The sequence below is a fragment of the Limulus polyphemus genome, unplaced genomic scaffold, assembly GCF_000517525.1.
Source record: "Limulus polyphemus unplaced genomic scaffold, Limulus_polyphemus-2.1.2 Scaffold1844, whole genome shotgun sequence".
NCBI classification, from domain to species: Eukaryota; Metazoa; Arthropoda; class Merostomata; order Xiphosura; family Limulidae; genus Limulus; species Limulus polyphemus.
This window is the reverse complement of record NW_013667454.1, coordinates 38,847-59,851: the sequence shown is the minus strand read 5'-3', so window position 1 is coordinate 59,851 and position 21,005 is coordinate 38,847. Positions and strand designations below refer to the sequence as shown.

The following is a 21,005-nucleotide window of genomic DNA, read 5'->3' as shown; positions in this document are numbered from 1 at the left end:
CCAAAGAAACATGTAATTTGAACACTGAGTGTGCCCCCTCCCTATGCTATTTAACTTATATTTTTCACTTTTCAAAATAAATTAGAGAAGAGGGAAGACCTTTGTTCACACTCTCAAGTGCTGCCTCCTTCTTGACTCCAGGATTCAGTTGCCATGGCTTTTAGCCATTCCATCCCTTTCCATTCTTGGATTCCAATCTGTGGTGTCCATTTTACCCACTTGAGGATGGCTGACCTTCCTGTTTCCAATAACTCTCTCTAATGCTTTGTTTTCCTATCTTCTCTTCTTTCTTATCCATCTCCTTTGTGTATCCTCTCTTTACATCTTATCTCTGAAGACCTACACCACGATCTTGATAGTTTTTCTGTTGATCTATAGTCAGTATTTTTCAATACTGTAATTAGGGGTTCATCTTTTGCTTTGTCCCTGCTTACATGGTTTCTCTATTTTGTAACCTTCTGGGATGTGATGTTATTCTCTCTGCTGTCAGTCTCCCCCATTCTTACCTTTGTGACATCCATCTGGCACCTTTTCTTCACACTGAAGTCTTTGGGGGTTTTCCTAACACCTTGGAAGTCAGACCAAGAATGCTTGACACCTATTTTCCCTTTCCTTTTAGGCTTCTTGTCTCTCTTAACTTCCTGAATTAATGCTCATTCTTTTACCCTACACCTATTTTCCCATTTATTAAGACCTTTACTTCTTCTCAATGTCCCCACATTCTGTCGAGTTGACCATTGTATGTTATGTCAGTGGCCACCTCACTATATACCAAGTCATCGCGGGACCCTTGGAAGCACATTTGTTTCTGTTTGCAGACCTCTGTACCCTATTTGCAACCTACTGGTTGGTCATTCAAGTTTTTACACATGGCTTTTCACTTCTCATCTGTTCTTCCTCTGTCTCCTGGTCCCAGTTCATTTATCCTCCTGATTCTCAGTATCTTCTGCATATCAAGGTTGTGATATTAGACCTTTTCAACAAGAGTGTGTGTTTTGTCTCTCTCCATGGTTTTATTTTCCTTGATTTATTGTCCCCAAATAGAGTGGGGACTGATATTTTATAATTGACCTTTCTTCTCTCAACCACTGTGTAGTGGCTCCTCAGTTTAAGATGGAAGGTTTTCTTTCTCTCAGTTGGTCCTTTTCACCTGAACCATGGATGACCAAGACATCTTTTCATATATTTTGTTCGCCCCATTATTTTGATGTTTGTAATTCATTCAATGGGATCAGGTGCACCAATTTCAAGCTCTCCCCTTCAGCACTGCCTTGGCTCAGTATGTATTCAACTGACCCATGGGAGCATTTGCTTGCCACATCCACAGCCTTGGACTTTTTTTCAATTATTACAGGGGCAGCTGGATCCACCTCACCTCTTCTTGGAGGCCCTCTTTCTCACTCATGTCACTTCTTTTCTGAGAAGCTACTTGTCTAAATTGGCTGGTCAAACCTTCCAAATCATTCTTCCCTCCAACCCAATAATTTTTCTATCTAGGAGTCTTCTTCAGTTCTTGCCTCTCCTATACTTCCTGCATAAGAGGTCCTGTCTCTTTTGGGGACTTTCATATCTCTCAACTGTCTTATCCATTTAGGCTGAGCTCATGTGAAGCTTTTTCATTGGGCTTTGAGCAACAAAGGGAATATATCCTGCAATCCTCAGTCCTCTATTGTGAAGCTACTGCCTTCTTGAGGATCTGTCTTGGTGTCTGGATTGTGCCAACACTATGGTAAGCATTCCACTACTACCCTGGGTCCAGATCTCCATTTCTTCAACACATCTCTTGTGGGTTTTGGTGCATCTATGGACAACTCCATGTCCTCAAGGGTTTGGTCTCACATGGAGCATACTTTCCACATCAATATTTTGGAACTCTTGCCTATCCAACAGGTATCATCCTATTTCCTACCTGAAGTTGTGAGGCACTCGGTTATGATCCACTCAGACAATTATACAGTTGTGTTTCCCATATCAATCATCATGGTGAGACTTGATCCAGGGACCTTTGTTCCTGAACTTTGGACCCACACACATCAGATTAGTCTAACCACTTGTCTTGTCCCAGGAGCTTTAAACTTTTTGGGCAGATTGTCTCTCTCAACTGGACAGGATCCTTCCTAGAGAGTGGTCACTTCATTCTCAGATTTTATGTTGGATCTGTTCTCAGGTTAGAATTGCAGTGATCAATGCCATTACCACTTCTCTCAATTTAAAACTTTTCCTCTTCTGGTCAACAGTACCTCATCTAGGTTATGGTGGTGGATGCCTTAAGTCAAGATTTCTTCCATCTCTATCTGTATGTACATCATCCTCTTCACCCTCTCCCATGTGTCTTCTTTGATTTGTGACACACTATTCTGGGTCCTTTGGTAGCCTCTTTTGCCCAGCTCGGTCTTCATTTCCTCTTCTTCACTGAATGGCATCGAAGAAACCTCTGCCTCAGTCTTGGTCACTCTTGCTATAACTTCATACATCTGTCTTTCACCCAGTACTGTCATCCCTTTGTCTTCACGTGTGGGATTGTCTGGTCCTTGCTCATTGGTCAGGCTTATAAGTCTGTGTAGCCCTTGTTTTATTATGTTTGTATTGTATTTATACTCTCTCTGTCTATCAACAAAAGTGGTGTGTTTTTGCTACTGGTCCATCTGCTACTCTCACACCAGGCCATACTATTGTTTCCCACCTTTTGATCTTCTTTACCTAATTGTTTGACTGTAGATTTTTGGTTTCTATCATAGCAGACTATCAGGCAGCCTTGTTGTACTACCTTGTTGTCCATCTTTCCAGTTCTTCTTTATTCATTATTCCCCTTGTCCGATTCCTTTTCTCAACTAGAACTTTATTGTAGTTCTACACACTTACCCATTAGCCCAATTCCAACCATTGGCCACTTGCTATTTATACCAGTTACTCAAAACCTTCTGGCTTGTGGTCATTGCAGATCTGATATTTATGCATTGGATGCCTCCCATACTTTGTTTCACAGATCATCTTTGATCTTGCTCCTTAATGGCTCATTTCTTTCTAAATCTAGGGCAGCTGAGGAGGGAGATCGTTCCTTCTTTTTCATTGATCTGAGCCTGCTATGGTCATACTTATCCTGATTATCTTTTGTGCCCAGTTCAAACAGTAAGGTGTTACTTGGCATGCACAGCTCCATTTTGGAGTTTCTTCTGTCATTTATTCTTGCCATAAGACCCATCTTCTTCTAGAGGTCTCTCCTCCTCTATGATTATCAGATGGATTCGTCAACTTGTCTGGATTGTTTATCCTTTTTGGATGGAGATCTAGCAGGCTGTATAATGTCTCATCACATCAAACCCACCACATGATGCACTCTCTGGCCTCACACTTTTGATGATGCTTGAAGGCTGGAATATGGCCTACACCCAACACCTTCATCTCCCATTGCCTCCACCATCTTTGTCTCCCTTAGGTTATCACCTTTGTCCAATCTCCAGTCTACTCGCTGTCTTTAACAGTTAAGTACCTCTTTTACTTTCTTACCTGTTTTTACTCTTATACAATTCAGAACTTGCTCAGAGGCAGGTATTATTTCTCTAAATCTGCATAGAATCAAGAGTAACAGAAAGTGTTAAACCCATCCACCATGGGTCCAAATGTGCCCACTGTTGAGATAGAGTTTTCTACAAAATCACTAATATCTGCCTACTTCCTTGGCTCACATATGGCAACTTTCAAATTAGTTTTCATTGTTACCTTTTGGAGTATCTCTAGCAAAAGATATTTATGGTGGTTAGGTATGATCAGGTCCATGCACCTCTCTGGTGTGTCCCCTACATGCATCACCCACCCTTCCAGTCATCTAGTTGAGCACAGAGCATGGAATACCCTTTTTCCTAGCCACCTAGTGGTTTGGCCAGCCAGATGGGGCAAAGTGTTCTCCTCACACAACAGGGAAGAACTTAGTCTATGTCCCTGCATATATAAGGTAAATTATACAACAGAACATATACCAAACCGTAGAGTCTTTTCATTGCCCTAGCCACACTACACCTTATGTCCTGACTACCTGTTGTATGCAACTGCTTCGTTGATAATGTCTTTTACCACCCATCCCTGTGACATATGGCTCATTTTGCCTTCCTCCTTTCATACTTTCACCTGAGCAAATAATATAACCTGCATGAGGTGGATGCAATCTCCCAAGAGTGTTAGCCCCCACTATAGGGTGTCACTGTCCATGGGGTTTCCCCTGAAATCGTCTTCTTCAAAGGGAGCTCATATAGGATTTCCCAATTGCTGTGCTGAGAGGTAAGGATATCATTTAGGTTAATATTTTCCTTACCTGATAATGTCTTTTCAATAGATACCTTTCTGCACACCTTTCCACCCTTTCTCTCTCTCTCCTGCTGTTGCTCATTATTCTTGACTGGTTTAAAAATGAAGTTAATTTTGAGTGCAAGTGCTTATGCGGATCTATTGCACATGGAGGATGTGTTGTCCTGCTGTTGGTGGAGGATCATTGCCGCATGATGACTACAGTTTACATTAAAACGCATCTTAGGTGGGAGATAGCTCAAGGCTAGGCGGCATGTGCAAAATCTCAAAGGCAGAATAGGAATAGCTAGTGTGTGCAGTGAGGTAAGTATCTATTGAAAATATATTTTCATGTAAGGAAAATGTTAACTTTTTTAATAAAGCATTTTTACCAAAAATCTGTCTATAAATTACAAAGCCTGTAATGAGTCAGTTTAAGTGAATGGTGATTTCTGTGCTAAGAATAAAAAATATTTATTTTCATTTTACAGTTTTCATGTCTCATTTAGATAACTTCAAGAACCTTCTAAATGAATATCAAAAGTTTGTTTCAGTAACTTTTATATTTTATATTTTTTGCTCTAACACTGACTGTAGCAAAATCAGCAAAATACAGTGAAATCAGATGTTGAAAAATATTAAATAAAATAAATACCTTTTTTTTTCTTCTCCTTTGAATTCATAATTAATCTCAAGGTTTTCAAATTATTTATCTCTGCAATTTCAACTGTTAAAATTTTCACATTAGTTTTCTCTGAATTTTGCGATTTTATTATTGTACTTTGGACCTACTATTGCAGATGAAAAGCAATAAATTACAGTGGGAGTCCATTAGCTGTTTTCCTTAGAGATTACATAAACACCACACTGGGGTTGAAATAATTCCAACTTTTCACATGCCCTGAGCGTGTGAACCATCTTAGTTGACTTGCCTACAGCTGATTCAAGATTGATCTTGCTCGAAATATTCAAGAGGAAATAACTTACTTTGCATTGTATTTTCAGGGAGCTACAAGATTTCCAGTAAAGGAATCAATTTTCTTTCTAATACCTGAAGTGAATATTTATTGAACAACATTGAACAATTGATCAGAAGAAATCAAACTGTATGAAAAACTCCAAGAATGACAGATGCAACAAGTGATAATAACTGTTCTACCTTTAACATAGGGTTGTGTCAAGAGTTCATTTTATTCACTGACCTCTGAATCTGATGTCCAAGGAGCTTCATCTGCAGGTAAAGTAGTGTCATCTCCAGACTCTTGGACAGACAGGTCATCTACAGACACTGGTTAAGTTGAGACATCCTTGAATTTCTTCCAAGACCCATATGGACTTACACTTGGTTGCCTTCTTTGTTACCCAGCTGAGAGTCTTCTTAGTATAGCAGAGTCCTATATACATAAGATTTGAAGGCTGTGCTTGATTTGAGTTTGGATCTCCTTCTGATTTATTCTTTTCATCAGATTGAATCTGTGTTCATCTTCCTCAGTACTGATTGATAGTGTTAGAATCAACTTCACAACGAGCATTATTTGATCATCTGTCCCCAGCATTGCTTAGAATCATGTACCACAGATTATGTGACATATGTTGCTGTTGTGTTCTTTCAGGTGGCTCTTCAGCAGTTCAAACATACTGTTGGTATGAATGTGTTTTATAGTCACTCAGAAAAACCTATACACTAGATAGGTGAAATTAAGAAAAAGTTTCATTGGCGACTATTTAGTTCTTCACATTATATAGTTGCACAATAGCAGATATAATACATAAACTTAGTATTCCGTAAATTGTTTAATCTCGAAGTTCAAGGGAGGTCCAGTTCAATCTACACTTTGATCAATGTGTGTTATTGGGTTATACTAGTTTTGGAGAATTCCGCTCCTCATCTGTAACCCTAAACACAAGTTAACCAAAGAGAGATAAGCTAGATCTATATCACAGTGAAAAAGTATCAAACATACTGTTGTTGTGAACGTACTTTATTGTCATTATGAAAAAAAACTTATACACTGGATACGTAAAGTTTATATATAACTTTTGGTTTGAAAGGGATTGATTTACTTGTTTTGTCAAACTATTCACATAAACAATAATACACTCCATGTTTGTCACATTTGAGCCAACAGCTACCATTTTCCCATGCAAGTTGGTAACACTCATGACCAATTTTTCTCGTATTCATCTGCCTGCTCTTAGTTCTGGCATTATTAACAATATCAGAAGATTTGAAACCAAACTTAAATGGCACAGTGAAGACTTTACCATTTCGTATTGATACTTTGCACTTGAAAAACAGTGGATAACCCAGTCTTCAGAAGCAACAGGTTAGCCTCCAATAGTAATTAGGTTTATCAGTTCCATTTGTAGCAGGGATAAACAGGTGGACAAGCCCCTTTTTATGAGTTAGACACCAGATAAATACATTTCTGAATGGTAAATTAAATCTTTTAAGGGTACAGAAAGCTTAAATAAGTTAAGTGAAATCATGTAGTATCCAAATTCCTCATAGTATAACATCTCTTATTACATTTTTTCATCTTGTATTTCCCCAGTGCTAAAAATGGTATCTTCTATATTAACAATGTATTCCACATTCATGGGCACTTCCATTTTGTTATATGAATTATTCCCAGTGAGAAATTGGATTGAGATGTGTATACTGAATGGCATATAGACTACATGTACTGATACTGCATAGTTTGTATATTTCAATCCTCAGATGAAACTTTAACATTTCCAGTAAGGAAATTTTATTGAACAACTGTTCAATTAATATAAATTAATGTTTTCTTACTACTATTCCAATAACTTTTAACATTTTGTTTAGATATTTGAACTTATTTCTACTTCCTTTGATAACATTACTTTGTGCCAAAGGGCAATTCATCACTACAAGGTAAATGGAGAATTCTACACACTAAACATATGGCATTTTACCAGAAGTTGTCATTACTTCTATCTAGTAAAAACAAACATAACTAGTGATGCATAGCCATTTTTGGGCTCACATTTCCCTGTGACGGGTTTACTGTTACATTGAAGTTGGGTTGCCTGTGGCAGTTTTAGGTTGTCTTGGACAGGCATTATTTTGACCCATATCACATGATCTTTACACTCACTGTTTAGCTGTCATAAGCCTCAGTGAACCATACACATTTGGGTCCCCAACAAATAATTCATGCATCTTTCAGATATGTATTTTATAATACAAAATAACATATCATTCACAAGAATGTCCCAAAAGTGCTATAATTTCTAAGTAAGATATAAGTAGATTAAAAAAAATAACTATTCAGACCAGTAAATCTGTGACCATAAGACAATACATTTATATAAAGTGAACACTCTCCCTGCCAAATTCAAAAGGTTGTTTGTAAACACGATATATAGAATTTAATTATAAATGTGACCCTCAGCCCCAAAAAGTTGACTAGCAAACAATCTTTCAAGTTGGAGAGAGTGAGAAGCTCTTTTGATGGGATTGACAAAATTATTATATTAGCAAATAAAGATAGAAGGTTCAAATTTTAAATTCTTGCATGTAATTAGGTATATTTTATGATCCTAATTGATGAAAATCACCTATTTGAGAAGTTAAGTTCTGAAATAAAGAGTCTAGAGCTCAGGTGCAACACATGACAGAAAAATGAAGATTGAGAATTTTTTTTAATATTTCTTTTTGAAATTAAAGATAAAACTGAGATAATAAGAACTTGAATTATAAACTATGTTTATTGACGTACATTGATAGTACAGGTATTTGATCAAATTTTAAATGTAACATCGTGAAAGGCAATGACACTTTTACCCTGATGTAGCAAAAGAGTTAACAGAAGTTTGTAAAAGCTGTGTTTACTGTTTTGAACTATATCACTGTATCTGGTATATGAAAATTATCTATCACTCTGCTAAGATGAGTTTCTGTGTATGAATTAAGTAATACATGTAAGAGCATCTTTTGAATGGTTTTTATGACATCCTTCAATTATGTTTAATAGATGTAATTTTTCTTTGTGTTTCCACAGATTGAGATCAATTCAGCCAAAGTTTTTGAGCCTCTCCTGGCAGGCCTTACGGTGTGCACTGTGGGACATTGTACCAAGTGATAAGGTAAGGAATAAAACAAAACGAAAGAAATATAAAACTTTAATATAAAATTTATTTAAGAGCTCTATCTTCATAGTATTTTTGTCACGTGTTTTCCTCTGGAGCTTTAAGTGCTACAGATACAGTTTTGTAATTAATGTAAACACATTCTGTACATAAATATGTTTATTGTAGAAACTACATCTATTGCAAAACTCCAAGTATATTTCGAATGAGCTGTGAATAAAAATTGTCTTTCATGATCGATTAAATTTTTTATCATTCTTATTGTAATTTAACTAGAGATTGTATCTGTGGAAATCGGGATTAATTACATGTTTTGGTTTTATCAAAATTGATCTTTTTTAAAAGCTACACTATACAAACAACTTCAAAATTCCAACCTGTTCTATCTGTACTCCATACTTATTTACCCTTTTGCTGCTTAGTTCGGATTTATCCGAATAAACATTTATACCCACTGACTTCAAATTTCGGATTTACCCCACAGCTACCAAAAAAATTTACCTCTATTGCGACATGCAGGAATATTCCCCTGTACTTGAAACAATCACCAAACCTGTGTGTGTGCTGCCATCTGTGTTCTACACCATGAAACCTAGATGATTACATGCCTCATTACAAAATTGCCAACTTTGCAGGAACACATATAGAATCTATATCAAGACAGTTTCTTTACATCATGGATATTGTTATCTAAATATTTTTTTTTATATTTTGTAAGGATTTCGACCTCTTATTAACTTACTTTTGTCTGTATTTATGGCATTTACTAGAGAACACTTTTCTTCGAATTTTCCTCACTTTTTTTCTGTCAGATATAGAAAATACAGCATCTTTCAATATTGAAAAAGTAATATAAAGGGTCAAATTCATACTTTTATTTCTTGGTGGATAATTCTCACTTTTTTTTGGGAATCAGCCTGAAAATTTATTGCACAGTGAAAGGGTTAACTTGTACCATGTGCATTTTTAATAATATGTCTTATCATGTCATTGGGTGTATGTTTTTTTTTCATGGAGATCTACATAGTACAGTAATTCAGAAGTTTTAAGTTACTTGTAAATATCATAAATTCTTCATGTATAAATAATCATATTATAATAAAGTTTTTTTCTTTATTTTACTTAAGGTTGCTTGGTCTCAGAAAGCTATCAAACTATTTGCACAGTTTGTAGCTAATAAACAAGTTAGGATGAAAGTAAGTATAATGAATCTCTTCCTTACTTAACCCTTTTATGTCAAACAGTATAAAGTACATGTTAAGCAATATCCTTGTAGAATCAGCTGTAACGATTAAGAAATATCACTAGGATTTTGTCTAGTACATTTTATTAATGCATCATTTATGTTTATTTCATTATTTTGCATTTGTGGGAATCAAGTTTTTGTCCATCTCTAGTTATTAGAAGTATACATCAATATTTAATAGCTTCGTGTAACTTGCCTAAGCTTTATACTTTTCCAGTTCACAAACTAATAATGGTAAGAAGCTCAAACCAAAGTGTTGTACTTACCATGTACTGCTTAATATCTGTTATGACAACCATAAGTGGCCTCTCCTTGTTTAAAAACTGTGAAATGTTTTAGTTGACTTGTATTTGATCATGGAAATTGTAAAAAGCTTGTTAATTGAATAACTACACTGAAAGTAAACTCATTAAAATACATCTAAAGATTTATATACTTTAACTCTTTCAGCATGGGCTCGATCCCTAAGACTGACCTCGTAACCATTTTGTGCTTGTTGTAGTTTTCATGCTATAACTTTTAAATTGGTAAGCAAATGTTAACGACATAACTAAAAAATCATAAATTACTACATCAATACCATAGAATTCAACTATAATTTATCAAGCAATCAGCAATATCTTAGCAAATTGAAAAGATAAGAGGCTCTTATTTTATATTCTAACCTGTCAATATCAGTAATTTGAGTTTCTAATTCATACAAAACTATAGACTTAGTATTTTGACTTCATAAACATCTAATTTGAACCAGTGCTGCATTTAAAATATCACGTGACACACAAAAAGCGATGTTTATTTTATTAATATTTGCTTTTAAATTAAGAAATTGAGTAATGTATAGTTCTAAAATTTTAATTATAATCTACAGTTTGATACCAAACTTATTGACATAAATTCATGAAATATTAGTTCAATAAAATTTTGATTGCGAGTCAACAAACGAGATGACATGGCCTTTCAACCGTGACCTGTCTCGAAAGGGTTAAAGGCCAAAAGAGATTTTCTTTTATCATTCAAAATTCCAATTTTTACTATACATGTAAAATGTTTACCAAAAGATTTTTTTATGAAATTGCACTTACTGTAAATGAACATTGGAAAGGTTATTGACTTAATTGATAAAAAAAAAAAACATTATTTCTCTACTGACCAGTTTCTGTACTCTGTTATTTTATTATTAATCATGCTAAAAAATTTCCTCCTAAAGGTAATCATGAATCCTCAATTTTAAATATTCGGAAGGCCTTCAATTGTGAGAGGAAACAATTCACTTTAGGAGACATCGTAGTTAATAGATTTCTTAATTTATTGAATAAAAGCTCACTTGCTATCTTTATAGAGGTCGGAAACCAGCAGTCAGTTTAGAATATGACAATGATATAAGTAAAACCCTGATTTGTGTCATACAAGGACGTGTCATCTAATTTGTACAATTTATACGGTGAACTTATTTTAAGAGATGTACTAAACGATGGAGAGGATGGAATTCAAGTCAGTAGACTTATGAACAACTTGAGATACAAAGATGTCACCTCCTTGCAATCAGTGTAGAGGTTGTTGAATAAATTACTGAAGCAGAAACAAGGTGCTAATCACAAAAATAAAGACAACCAAAATTGTGGTATTTGACAGCCAAAGACTAAATAAAGTACTAATGATTCTTGATGGTGAAGTTATTGAAGATGTGAAATTATTTAGATCCATTATCAACACATGCAGCAACTGCAGCCAGAAACAAGGAGAAGGCTGGGGATAACTAATAGTTTCTCAAGACTTTATAACCTGATGAAGGACAAGATGATACAGTTAATTCTGAATATTTGGATGCTGTACTTATTCATGTACTTGGATACTTGATATAAATGGGAGTCTTGGCAACTGAAATAGGAAGATGAAAGAAGAATTCAGACATTGGAATTTAACTGTTTTTAGAAGAAATCTGTAGGTTTTATGGATGGCAATGAGAATCAATCAATCAATATTGGCAGAAACAGATCTCAGAAAGAGCTATTGGAGCTTACACATCATAGAAGTTTGGCTATTCGATCAATATTGGCAGAAACAGATCTCAGAAAGAGCTATTGGAGCTTACACATCATAGAAGTTTGGCTATTCGATCAATATTGGCAGAAACAGACCTTAGAAAGAGCTATTGGAGCTTGCACATCAGAGAAGTTAGGCTATTTTAGGTATTTATCCAGAGGAATTAACAGTCTGGAATGCACCATTTTTGAAGAAAAGAAAGAAAGGTTGGAGGGCAGCATCTCAAATATGACAGGATTAACAATGGATTAAGCTTTAAGCCATGAGAAGAGCTTGGACCAGGATGGAATGGAGGAGACTTGCTTAGAATGCTCCTCCATTGGACAGCTGAATGAGTCTTGACTCATTTCACAGAACAGGTATTTTATCATCTGTTTATGATTTGTTGTATATGATGATGAAGTAGTAAAGTGTGATCAGATTATATTTTGAAGTGATTGTAACATACTTAAAAACTTTACAGGGTTGTGTACTTTTTTGTTATGTATAACAACATTTAAAACTACAAGCATGACTTCTTGCAGGTGATCGAACAGAGAAATGACATACTATATGTCGACCTCTGTGAAACTGAAACTGACAACATAAAGAACGAGATTCCTATATCTGTTCGTGATGCCCTCGTTTTTCTAGAAGTTGCTTGTTTTCCATCACCACATTCCATTGGTTGGTAGTATTCAAATCCTAAGATGGTTAATATTTGTCGAAAATTTTAAAATTATAAAAAAAACTAAAACTGATACCTTGTAATTGATCATTCTTAAAAGTACTGTAATATTTATATACTCATTTACTTTGAAATTAGTATATTTCTTTTGACGTTTTTACGGTAAGAAAAATCCTTTTTTGACGAATATTTGAATATAATTTTTCTTTTCTTGTTTTTTTCTGGTCTTCAGCTACTTTTTAATACCTCATTGATAATGGAATATTTGAAATATTAGTGTAATACAAACTTAAATATGACAAAGCTCCTTTTTTATGTCTTCTTATAGATAAAAAGATGCAGCTTAAACGAAAGTATTTTCCACCTGATCAATTTCGACCAGGCCAAAAACTTAATGTTGTGCTTAGTCATTTGGAGAATCCTGGGAAGTTTTTTGTACAACAGGTATATTTCACACAATCTAATCCTATATGTTTGAATACATAAATAATAGAACAAATGCAAACTATACACAATCATTAAGGACACTTTTTCTGTCAGAATATAATTATAGAAATTACATACTAAAGAAAGTTGTACATATAAAATACCAGACACTGACATTATTTGATTACTTTATCTATCTGTTTTATATATTCCTTGTTGTTGTTCTTTTCATCCATTTTGTGTTTCGAAAGTTTGTAGGCAGCTTTTCCTTCACAGCGTGAGTGATGTGACCTTCAGTACCCTGATGTTTTTTAAATAAACTAATACGCATATTACTAAGTAATTGTCACTCGTTTCAGAAAAGGTTCAGGAAATGTGATGCATATCCTCAAAGCTTTTTGGAAGGTATATTTCAGTTATAATGCATGAGCATATAAATAGTGTTAGCAGTTTAATTTAACTCGGTAGCTACTGTCATTTTATAAATGTGTTGTTTGTCCATTAGCATTTCTTGTATATTCAAATGTGTTATATGAAACTGTTTCCATTATTATACAATATAGTAAATGCAAGTGTTGTATAGGTTGATATTTAAAGTTCTATAGCTATCTCATAAAATTCAGAAATGAAGTAAAAACAGCTAAAAACGAGATATAAAAGAAATACATAGACATTGTTGACATTTCATCAGAGTTAACCTGGCATCATCAAAGACACTGTCTATGTAGTTTTTATATACTATTTTAGCTGGTGTTTTTACATTATATAGCACATAGCTTAGTTATCCATTTCGGTCTGGGATGTCTTCCGTTTTGTATTAACACATAATTGTCACAACGTAAATCATTATGTTCTTCGTGACCTTAATACACAAAATTACACCTACATGTAAAATTACCACAGTATAAAAAAGTATGTTACTTAACACAGAAATACACAAAATTACATTTACATGTAAAATTACCACAGTGTAAATAAGTGTATCACTCATGACAGAAATACACAAAATTTCATTTACATGTAAAATTACCACAGTGTAAAAAAGTATGTTATTTAACACAGAAATACACAAAATTACATTTACATGTAAAATTACCACAGTATAAAAAAGTATGTTACTTAACACAGAAATACACAAAATTACATTTACATGTAAAATTACCACAGTATAAAAAAAGTATGTTACTTAACACAGAAATACACAAAATTACATTTAATGTAAAATTACCACATTGTAAATCAGTATATTACTCATTACAGAAAAACACAAAATTTCATTTACATGTAAAATTACCACAGTGTAAATCAGTATATTACTCATTACAGAAATACACAAAATTTCATTTACATGTTAAATTACCACAATGTAAATCAGTATAATACTCAACACAGATATACATATAATTGTGTGTAAAATTGTAATATCATTCTGTTACATACCTTGCACCTTGATTGTAGCTTCAAATGTTATGTAATTAATTTAAAAGAAAATATTGCACTATTTTCCACTGTTAATAAACATACGCAAATGTACCTTTCACAAAGTATAAGGCCCATATTTTTAAATTCACATAGTTTTTCCAGTTCTTATAAAGTGAATTAAAGAACATGTAACTTTAACTTTATACATATGTTTAGAGAAGGAGAGAGAGAAATAGTTCATTTGTGAAACTAAATTGGAGGATGTTAATAGATGCAGTAATTTTAGATATCATAGTTTTTTAAAACGTTTCTTGAATTACTTTATATTAGGGTACAATACATTTTTGGCATTTTACTCTCAGCATTGTATCCTTGATATCTATATGTGTGTATATTGTTGTTTTTTGTTTGTACCTTCTTCCATTGTTTTGCATAAAGAATTTATCTTATATCCAAATTTTCATCTGTGGTTTGACTATGCTGTGTAAAATTCACACTATCCTTCTATTTTTATGTAATCAGTTTATAAAAAATATTTCATAGCTCACTTAAATGTATGTACTCATGATACCAAATTTTATAAAATAGTTAGTAGTACAGAAAATCTCCTGTATTAAGGAGGTTAGGATAGTGAAAAGTAATTATTGTTTCTGTAATGTTTTCAGAGGTATAATATTGAATGTATTTATAGTTAAGAGGAAGTGCTCATCACCTAATGTTTCTATAATGTTTCCAGTGGAATAATATTGAATGTATTTATAGTTAGGAGGAAGTGCTCATCACCTAATGTTTCTGTAGGTATAATATTGAACGTATTTATAGTTAGGAGGAAGTGCTCTTCACCTAATGTTTCTATAATGTTTTCAGAGGTATAATATTGAATGTATTTATAGTTAAGAGGAAGTGCTCATCACCTAATGTTTCTATAATGTTTCCAGTGGAATAATATTGAATGTATTTATAGTTAGGAGGAAGTGCTCGTTACCTAATGTTTCTATAATGTTTTCAGAGGTATAATATTGAATGTATTTATAGTTAAGAGGAAGTGCTCATCACCTAATGTTTCCAGTGGAATAATATTGAATGTATTTATAGTTAGGAGGAAGTGCTCGTCACCTAATGTTTCTATAATGTTTCCAGAAGTATAATATTGAACATATTTATAGTTAGGAGGAAGTGCTCATCATCTAATGTTTCTACAATGTTTTCAGAGGTATAATATTGAATGTATTTATAGTTAGGAGGAAGTGCTCGTCACCTAAGTAACCTCATTTTTCAAATGCAAGAAAAATTCTCGGATTCCAAGAAAAACCTACACGCAGTTTATGCTCCTCGTATGGGTAAGATTTGATTAATGAAATTAAAAATTTGTCATAAATTTCAGTATTACTTGCTATATTGTAGTGAGAAGACTTCTTTTATGAAAACTTGAATTAACTTGAGCTGTTGATTTTAAGGATTATAAATACTGCAGCTTTAAAGAATTATTTAAGTAAAAATTAAGAATGAAAACTGTATTAACCCTTTCCAGACAAGTCATGGGTCAAAGGCCATGTCATCGCTTTTGTTGACTCACATTCAAAATTTTACTGAACTTCTATTTCATGAATTTATGTCAATAAGTTTGGTATCAAACTGTCCATTACAATTCAGATTTTAGTATTATTCAATTTCTTAATTCAAAAGTAAATATTAAATATACACAACATTGATTTTTGTATGTTGAATGCAGCACCAGTTCAAATTTGATTTTTGTGATGTCAAAATACTAAGTCTATAGTTTTGTACGAATTAGGAACTCAAATTACAAATATTGACAAGCTAGAATATGAAGTAAGAGCCTCGTATCTTTTCTATTTGCTGAAATTTCACTCATGTACTGAATCAAACAGTGGCCCCACTCACCTCTTTCCATTTTTGGAAACAGTTCCTTATATACACTTACTTCAATATGTGACATGTAAAGAACCAATCGAAAGCTCAGAATGGCTCCCTAGTGGCTTTCTCAGCCATTTTAAAGTGTTAGAACATCATATCATTTTTTCAAACCAAAATTTCAAGGAGGTAAGTTGTGTCGTTAGTCTGCTCAATATTTCATATTTTCTTAGACTGAAATACAGCTTAGTTACTAAGCATGATAAGTTATAGTGGAATTCTGTGTCATTAATATAGTAATTTATGATTTGTTTAGTTATTCAACTGTATATATAAAACGTAAAGAAATTATTTCATTTCATATCCTTTATGTGCAAAATTTTAAAAGGCTTAGCAACCGTGTAGAAAGGTCGTAACTAGAAGAGATAATTGTTTGCTTTACTTCTTCATTTACAGTTTTATGTTTTAAGAAAAATAATTTTAAGAACTTATTTCTAAATAGTACTAATCTATATACATATATAATGTATAATAATTGACATGTGACTGTATTTTACAAATACTAGTCTACTAAAGACAGGCAAGATAGGTCACTTTGTAAAGACTAAAGGTCAGTTTTATATTATTGAATATGGTAACATGAGAGCATGCGTGCTGTGTCATTGTAACTTCTGTATTGTTAGCCAGGCACAGCTGGAAGGTCAATATAATTAAAATAATTAATATATATAAATATGTAATGTTATGAGATTTAAGCTATTTAGTCTAAACATCTATGTTTTCGTGTTATAATTTGTTGTTATTCTAGAATGAAAGAGGCATAATTTATAATTATTTCCTAATTTCTTATGGTGGTTACAAGATCTGTCAAATCTACCAAACCTGTACAGAGATTTCTTAGTGAAAATAACAGTTTGAATATAAAGTTTTTTCTTTTGATAACTATCTGGACATTATAAAGATTTCGTATGTGAAATTTTAAAGTTTTCTGATGCATAAAAGTATTTTTAATCTTAAAATGAAAATTACTTTGCATGTTAGATGGGCAACATGCAAAAAAGAAAAAAAAAGACATGAGAAAAACATTGCTTTACAAACCATAAGACTTAATTTTTTTTAAAATGTGATATTTTGCATATGAAAGCAGTGTAATATTTACTGATAATCTGCCAAATTTCGTTAACATTTGCTTACTAATTTAAAAGTTACAACATGAAAACTATAACAGACACAAAATGTTTACGGGGTCGATCCCAGGGACCGAGACCGTGTTGAAAGAGTTAATAGGATTATATCATTACTTTTATAATATGGATTGAATTTAGAAACATTCAGCAGTTTTCATTTTTTTTAGATGTTACTTTGTGTACAGCAAATATGTTCATGGGATCCACAGAGCAGCAAAACAGTTTTAAAATGATAAATGATAAAGAAACAAAATCATATAATTGTGATTAATGAAAAATAAGCAAATAATTTGGAATATTGTAGCTGGAAGATTATAATCTAGATATTTATAACCCAGTCACAGGCTCAGACTTCCAGCTATTATGTGCTTGTTTTTATTAATTATAAAACAGGTTTTATAATATGATTCAGAGAAGAGAAAAAAAAGGATATATTTGAAACTATTCAGTGATTTAGTTATACGAGAAAGTTTAATTTGAAAATAACTACACAAAATCAGTTTTTCTTATCCAAAGCTTTTAACATTTTCAAAAACCCCCACAATGTATATTTTTTCTTACTTCAGGTATGGCAGTAGTTGGCAAATTTTCAGTAGACAAAAATTGGTACCGAGCTGAAATTATTGGCTTACCTGGTGATTCAAATGTTGAGGTTCGGTATGTGGATTTTGGTAATACAGAAGTTCTCCCATATTGGGATTTACACAAAATACCAGATGACTGCATGAAACTTCCAGCTCAAGCTATTTCATGCAGCCTTTCGGATGTGGCTCCTCCTCAAGGAAAAGAATGGAGTGATGAGGTAACAGTGTATGAAAATGTGTCTGATTAAAGTATGGAGTATCATAGGAAATGTTTAATTTTTATTTTAGTCATGATGAAAGTTTATTTACTAAGTACTGAAAAAATAGAAAAAGACATTCTAGGAAAACTATTAGAGCTATTAAAAATTCACAAGTATGCAACATAATATTTCAAAAGCTAATTTGTTGTCTCATTGACACACGATTATCACAGGCTGTGAAAATCTTGTAAACAAATATTTTAGTAATAGAGATTCTGGAAAATTGGTGGTTTTTATCGGGAAGTCCTGGAGAAGTCTTTGAAAGGTCAACCCCAATCTTTCAACATTCCCCATTTTTATCGATGACATTCTGTACCATCATGTTTATCTCAAAAACAATCTCTAGAAAATGTGATTTGTAGAATGAGAACTATACTGACTTTGCACACTGATCAGTAACAGGCTTTGAACTGTAAATATTCATATGCAAAGGAACACCTGTCACCTGATTGTTGTTGGGATGATAATGTTATCATAGAATATGCTTGACATTTGTTCGACAGAGACCTGAAATTTTAAGTTGTTGATAGGGCTAATGATATAGGGAAAGGTAGGTCAGAAGAGCTAATTGATAAGTTCAAGGGGTTGATAAAGGCATTTAAAGAAAAAGACCATAATTGTGTCAGGAATACTGCTGATAATTAACTGTAGGATGAAATTATGAGTAGGTCATTAGGGCTAAATGCTAGGCTTAGATTAATATGTAAGGATAAGCAGATAAGCTGGTGGGATCTGTTCAATGGGAGAAGGGAGCTTTTTGGAATGGATGGTTTACATTTAAATAGAGTAGGATCTGGCTTCTTTGCAAGGGCTATTAACTCAGCTGTAAAAGAGGTTTTAAACTAGGATTAGACAGTGGTAAGGGCCAAGATAAACTCAGTGCAAAAAAAGATGTAGATAAAAGTTTAGCATAGGAAATAAGTATAGAAGTAGTTATAAGGATAGGCTTAATTGTTACTATCGTAATGCTAGAAATATAAGAAATATAATATAATAATGGAGGATTTTGATATAATGGGAATAACTGAAACATGGTTAAACATAGATGATTTTGATGACAAATTTCTTTGAAATACAGGGTTACAGGTTAATTTGATAGAGATGGAATACTAAAGAGAAGGGTAGGAGTGGCTTTATATGTAAAATGTGATTTACATCTTGTTGAAGTTGAGGATATCAAAGACAATAGCAAGGAGATTGAATTTATTTGGGTTTCTATCAGTGGATATAAAGAGGAAAGGCTTTTAGTAAGAATTAGTTACAGACCACCAGATGATACTGATGAAATTAGTGAGAAACTTTATAATGAGATTAAGATTTCAGTTGTTGTAATAATTATGGGTGATTTTAATTTCAGGTGTATAGATTGGGAAATGCTAGATTCAAACCATGAGGGACAAAGGTTTGGGGATACGTTTCAAGATCTTTTTCTTCACCAATTGGTCAAGGTTCCTACTAGAAAATAGTTAACTTCTAATATAGAATTTGTTGAAAGGGTGGAAATTAGGGAACATCTGGTTGCAAGTGACTGTTGATTTACTAGGTTTGATGTTTTTCTGCATATGGAGATCAGAAATAATGATATTATGGTTACAAATTTCAAAAAAGCAAATTTAGAATTTGTTGAGAGGGTGGAAATTAGGGAACATCTGGTTGCAAGTGACTGTTGATTTACTAGGTTTGATGTTTTTCTGCATATGGAGATCAGAAATAATGATATTATGGTTACAAATTTCAAAAAAGCAAATTTAGAAGGGATGCGACAAGAATTATCCGTTGTGAATTGGGCAGCTGACTTATTTGGAGACACTGATCAAATGTGGAAACTTTTTAAGGGTGAATTTTTAAATGTTCAAGATAAACATATTCAGTATAGAAAGAAAAGGGTGGCTGCAAGTGATAAACTAGATTGACTTGCAAAGAGTTTAAGAGATAAAATTAAGGAAAAGCATTACAAATTTAAGAAATTTAAATTGACTGATATGATGAGAGATTTAGAATATTATATAAGATCAAAAAGTTGGTCAAACACGAAATTAGGACATTAAAAGGAATTTATGAAACAAAAGTTGGCTGAAATGTAAAAATTAACAGTTAGGATTTCTTTAAATACATTAAGGGTAAACAAAATGCTAAGATGTGGTTAGGATCCGTGAGTGAAGATAAAGGAAGGCTCGTATCTGATGATTATGAGCTGGCTGGGTTATCAAATTTTTCTTTTTCTCACAGTTTTTACTAATGAAGATTTAAGTAGTGTTCCTCATCTTTGAACAGTTGATAAATGGAAACTAGGTCGGATAATATGAATACATTTATTCTGAGCTTGTTAAAAAAAATGGGAAACATAAAAAATTAATAATAAGATAATATTTCCCCAAGGGTTTTGAAGGAGATTATGGAGTGGATATGAGAGCCACTTGCTACTATTTTTTGTAAGTCTTTGAATAGTGGGCAGGTACTAAAGAATTGGAAGTTAGCTAATATCACTTCTCTTTTCAAGGGAGATAAATAAAATTGTCCCGGTAATTATAGACCCCGTAGTCTTACATCAGTTGTGGGAAAACTTTTGGAACATCTGATAAAAGGTGCTTTACAAAGTCATTTAACAAAGTTTGCAATTTTATTGAATAGTCAACATAGTTTCACTGAGGGAAAACCTTCCTTTACAAATCTTTGGACATTCTTTGAAAAGATTAGTGCTTATGTAGATGAGGTTAAGGGTATGGATTTGGTGTATCTGTATTTTCAGAATGCCTTTGACAAGGTGCCATATAAAAGGCTTGTAAAAAAATTATCTGTACAAGTGTGGGGGATAAGTTAGCTAATTGGAGAGAAGAATGGTTGGATGGAAGAAAGCAGAGGGTTGTTATAAATGGAGTTCAGTCAAACTGGATTAAT

At 33.1% G+C, this 21,005-nt stretch overlaps 1 protein-coding gene across 1 annotated transcript in view; it reads left to right on the top strand.

The window, feature by feature from the left end:
- Nucleotides 1-21,005, top strand: part of LOC106465122 (RING finger protein 17-like) — a 102,294-nt gene that overhangs the window by 63,961 nt on the left and 17,328 nt on the right. Inside the window, exons 18-24 of the mRNA XM_022392960.1 lie at nucleotides 8,310-8,394; nucleotides 9,525-9,593; nucleotides 12,211-12,352; nucleotides 12,682-12,797; nucleotides 15,439-15,541; nucleotides 17,830-18,073; nucleotides 20,739-20,838. Of these exons, the coding sequence (XP_022248668.1) occupies nucleotides 8,310-8,394; nucleotides 9,525-9,593; nucleotides 12,211-12,352; nucleotides 12,682-12,797; nucleotides 15,439-15,541; nucleotides 17,830-18,073; nucleotides 20,739-20,838 (859 nt within the window). The remainder of the gene's footprint in view (nucleotides 1-8,309; nucleotides 8,395-9,524; nucleotides 9,594-12,210; nucleotides 12,353-12,681; nucleotides 12,798-15,438; nucleotides 15,542-17,829; nucleotides 18,074-20,738; nucleotides 20,839-21,005) is intronic.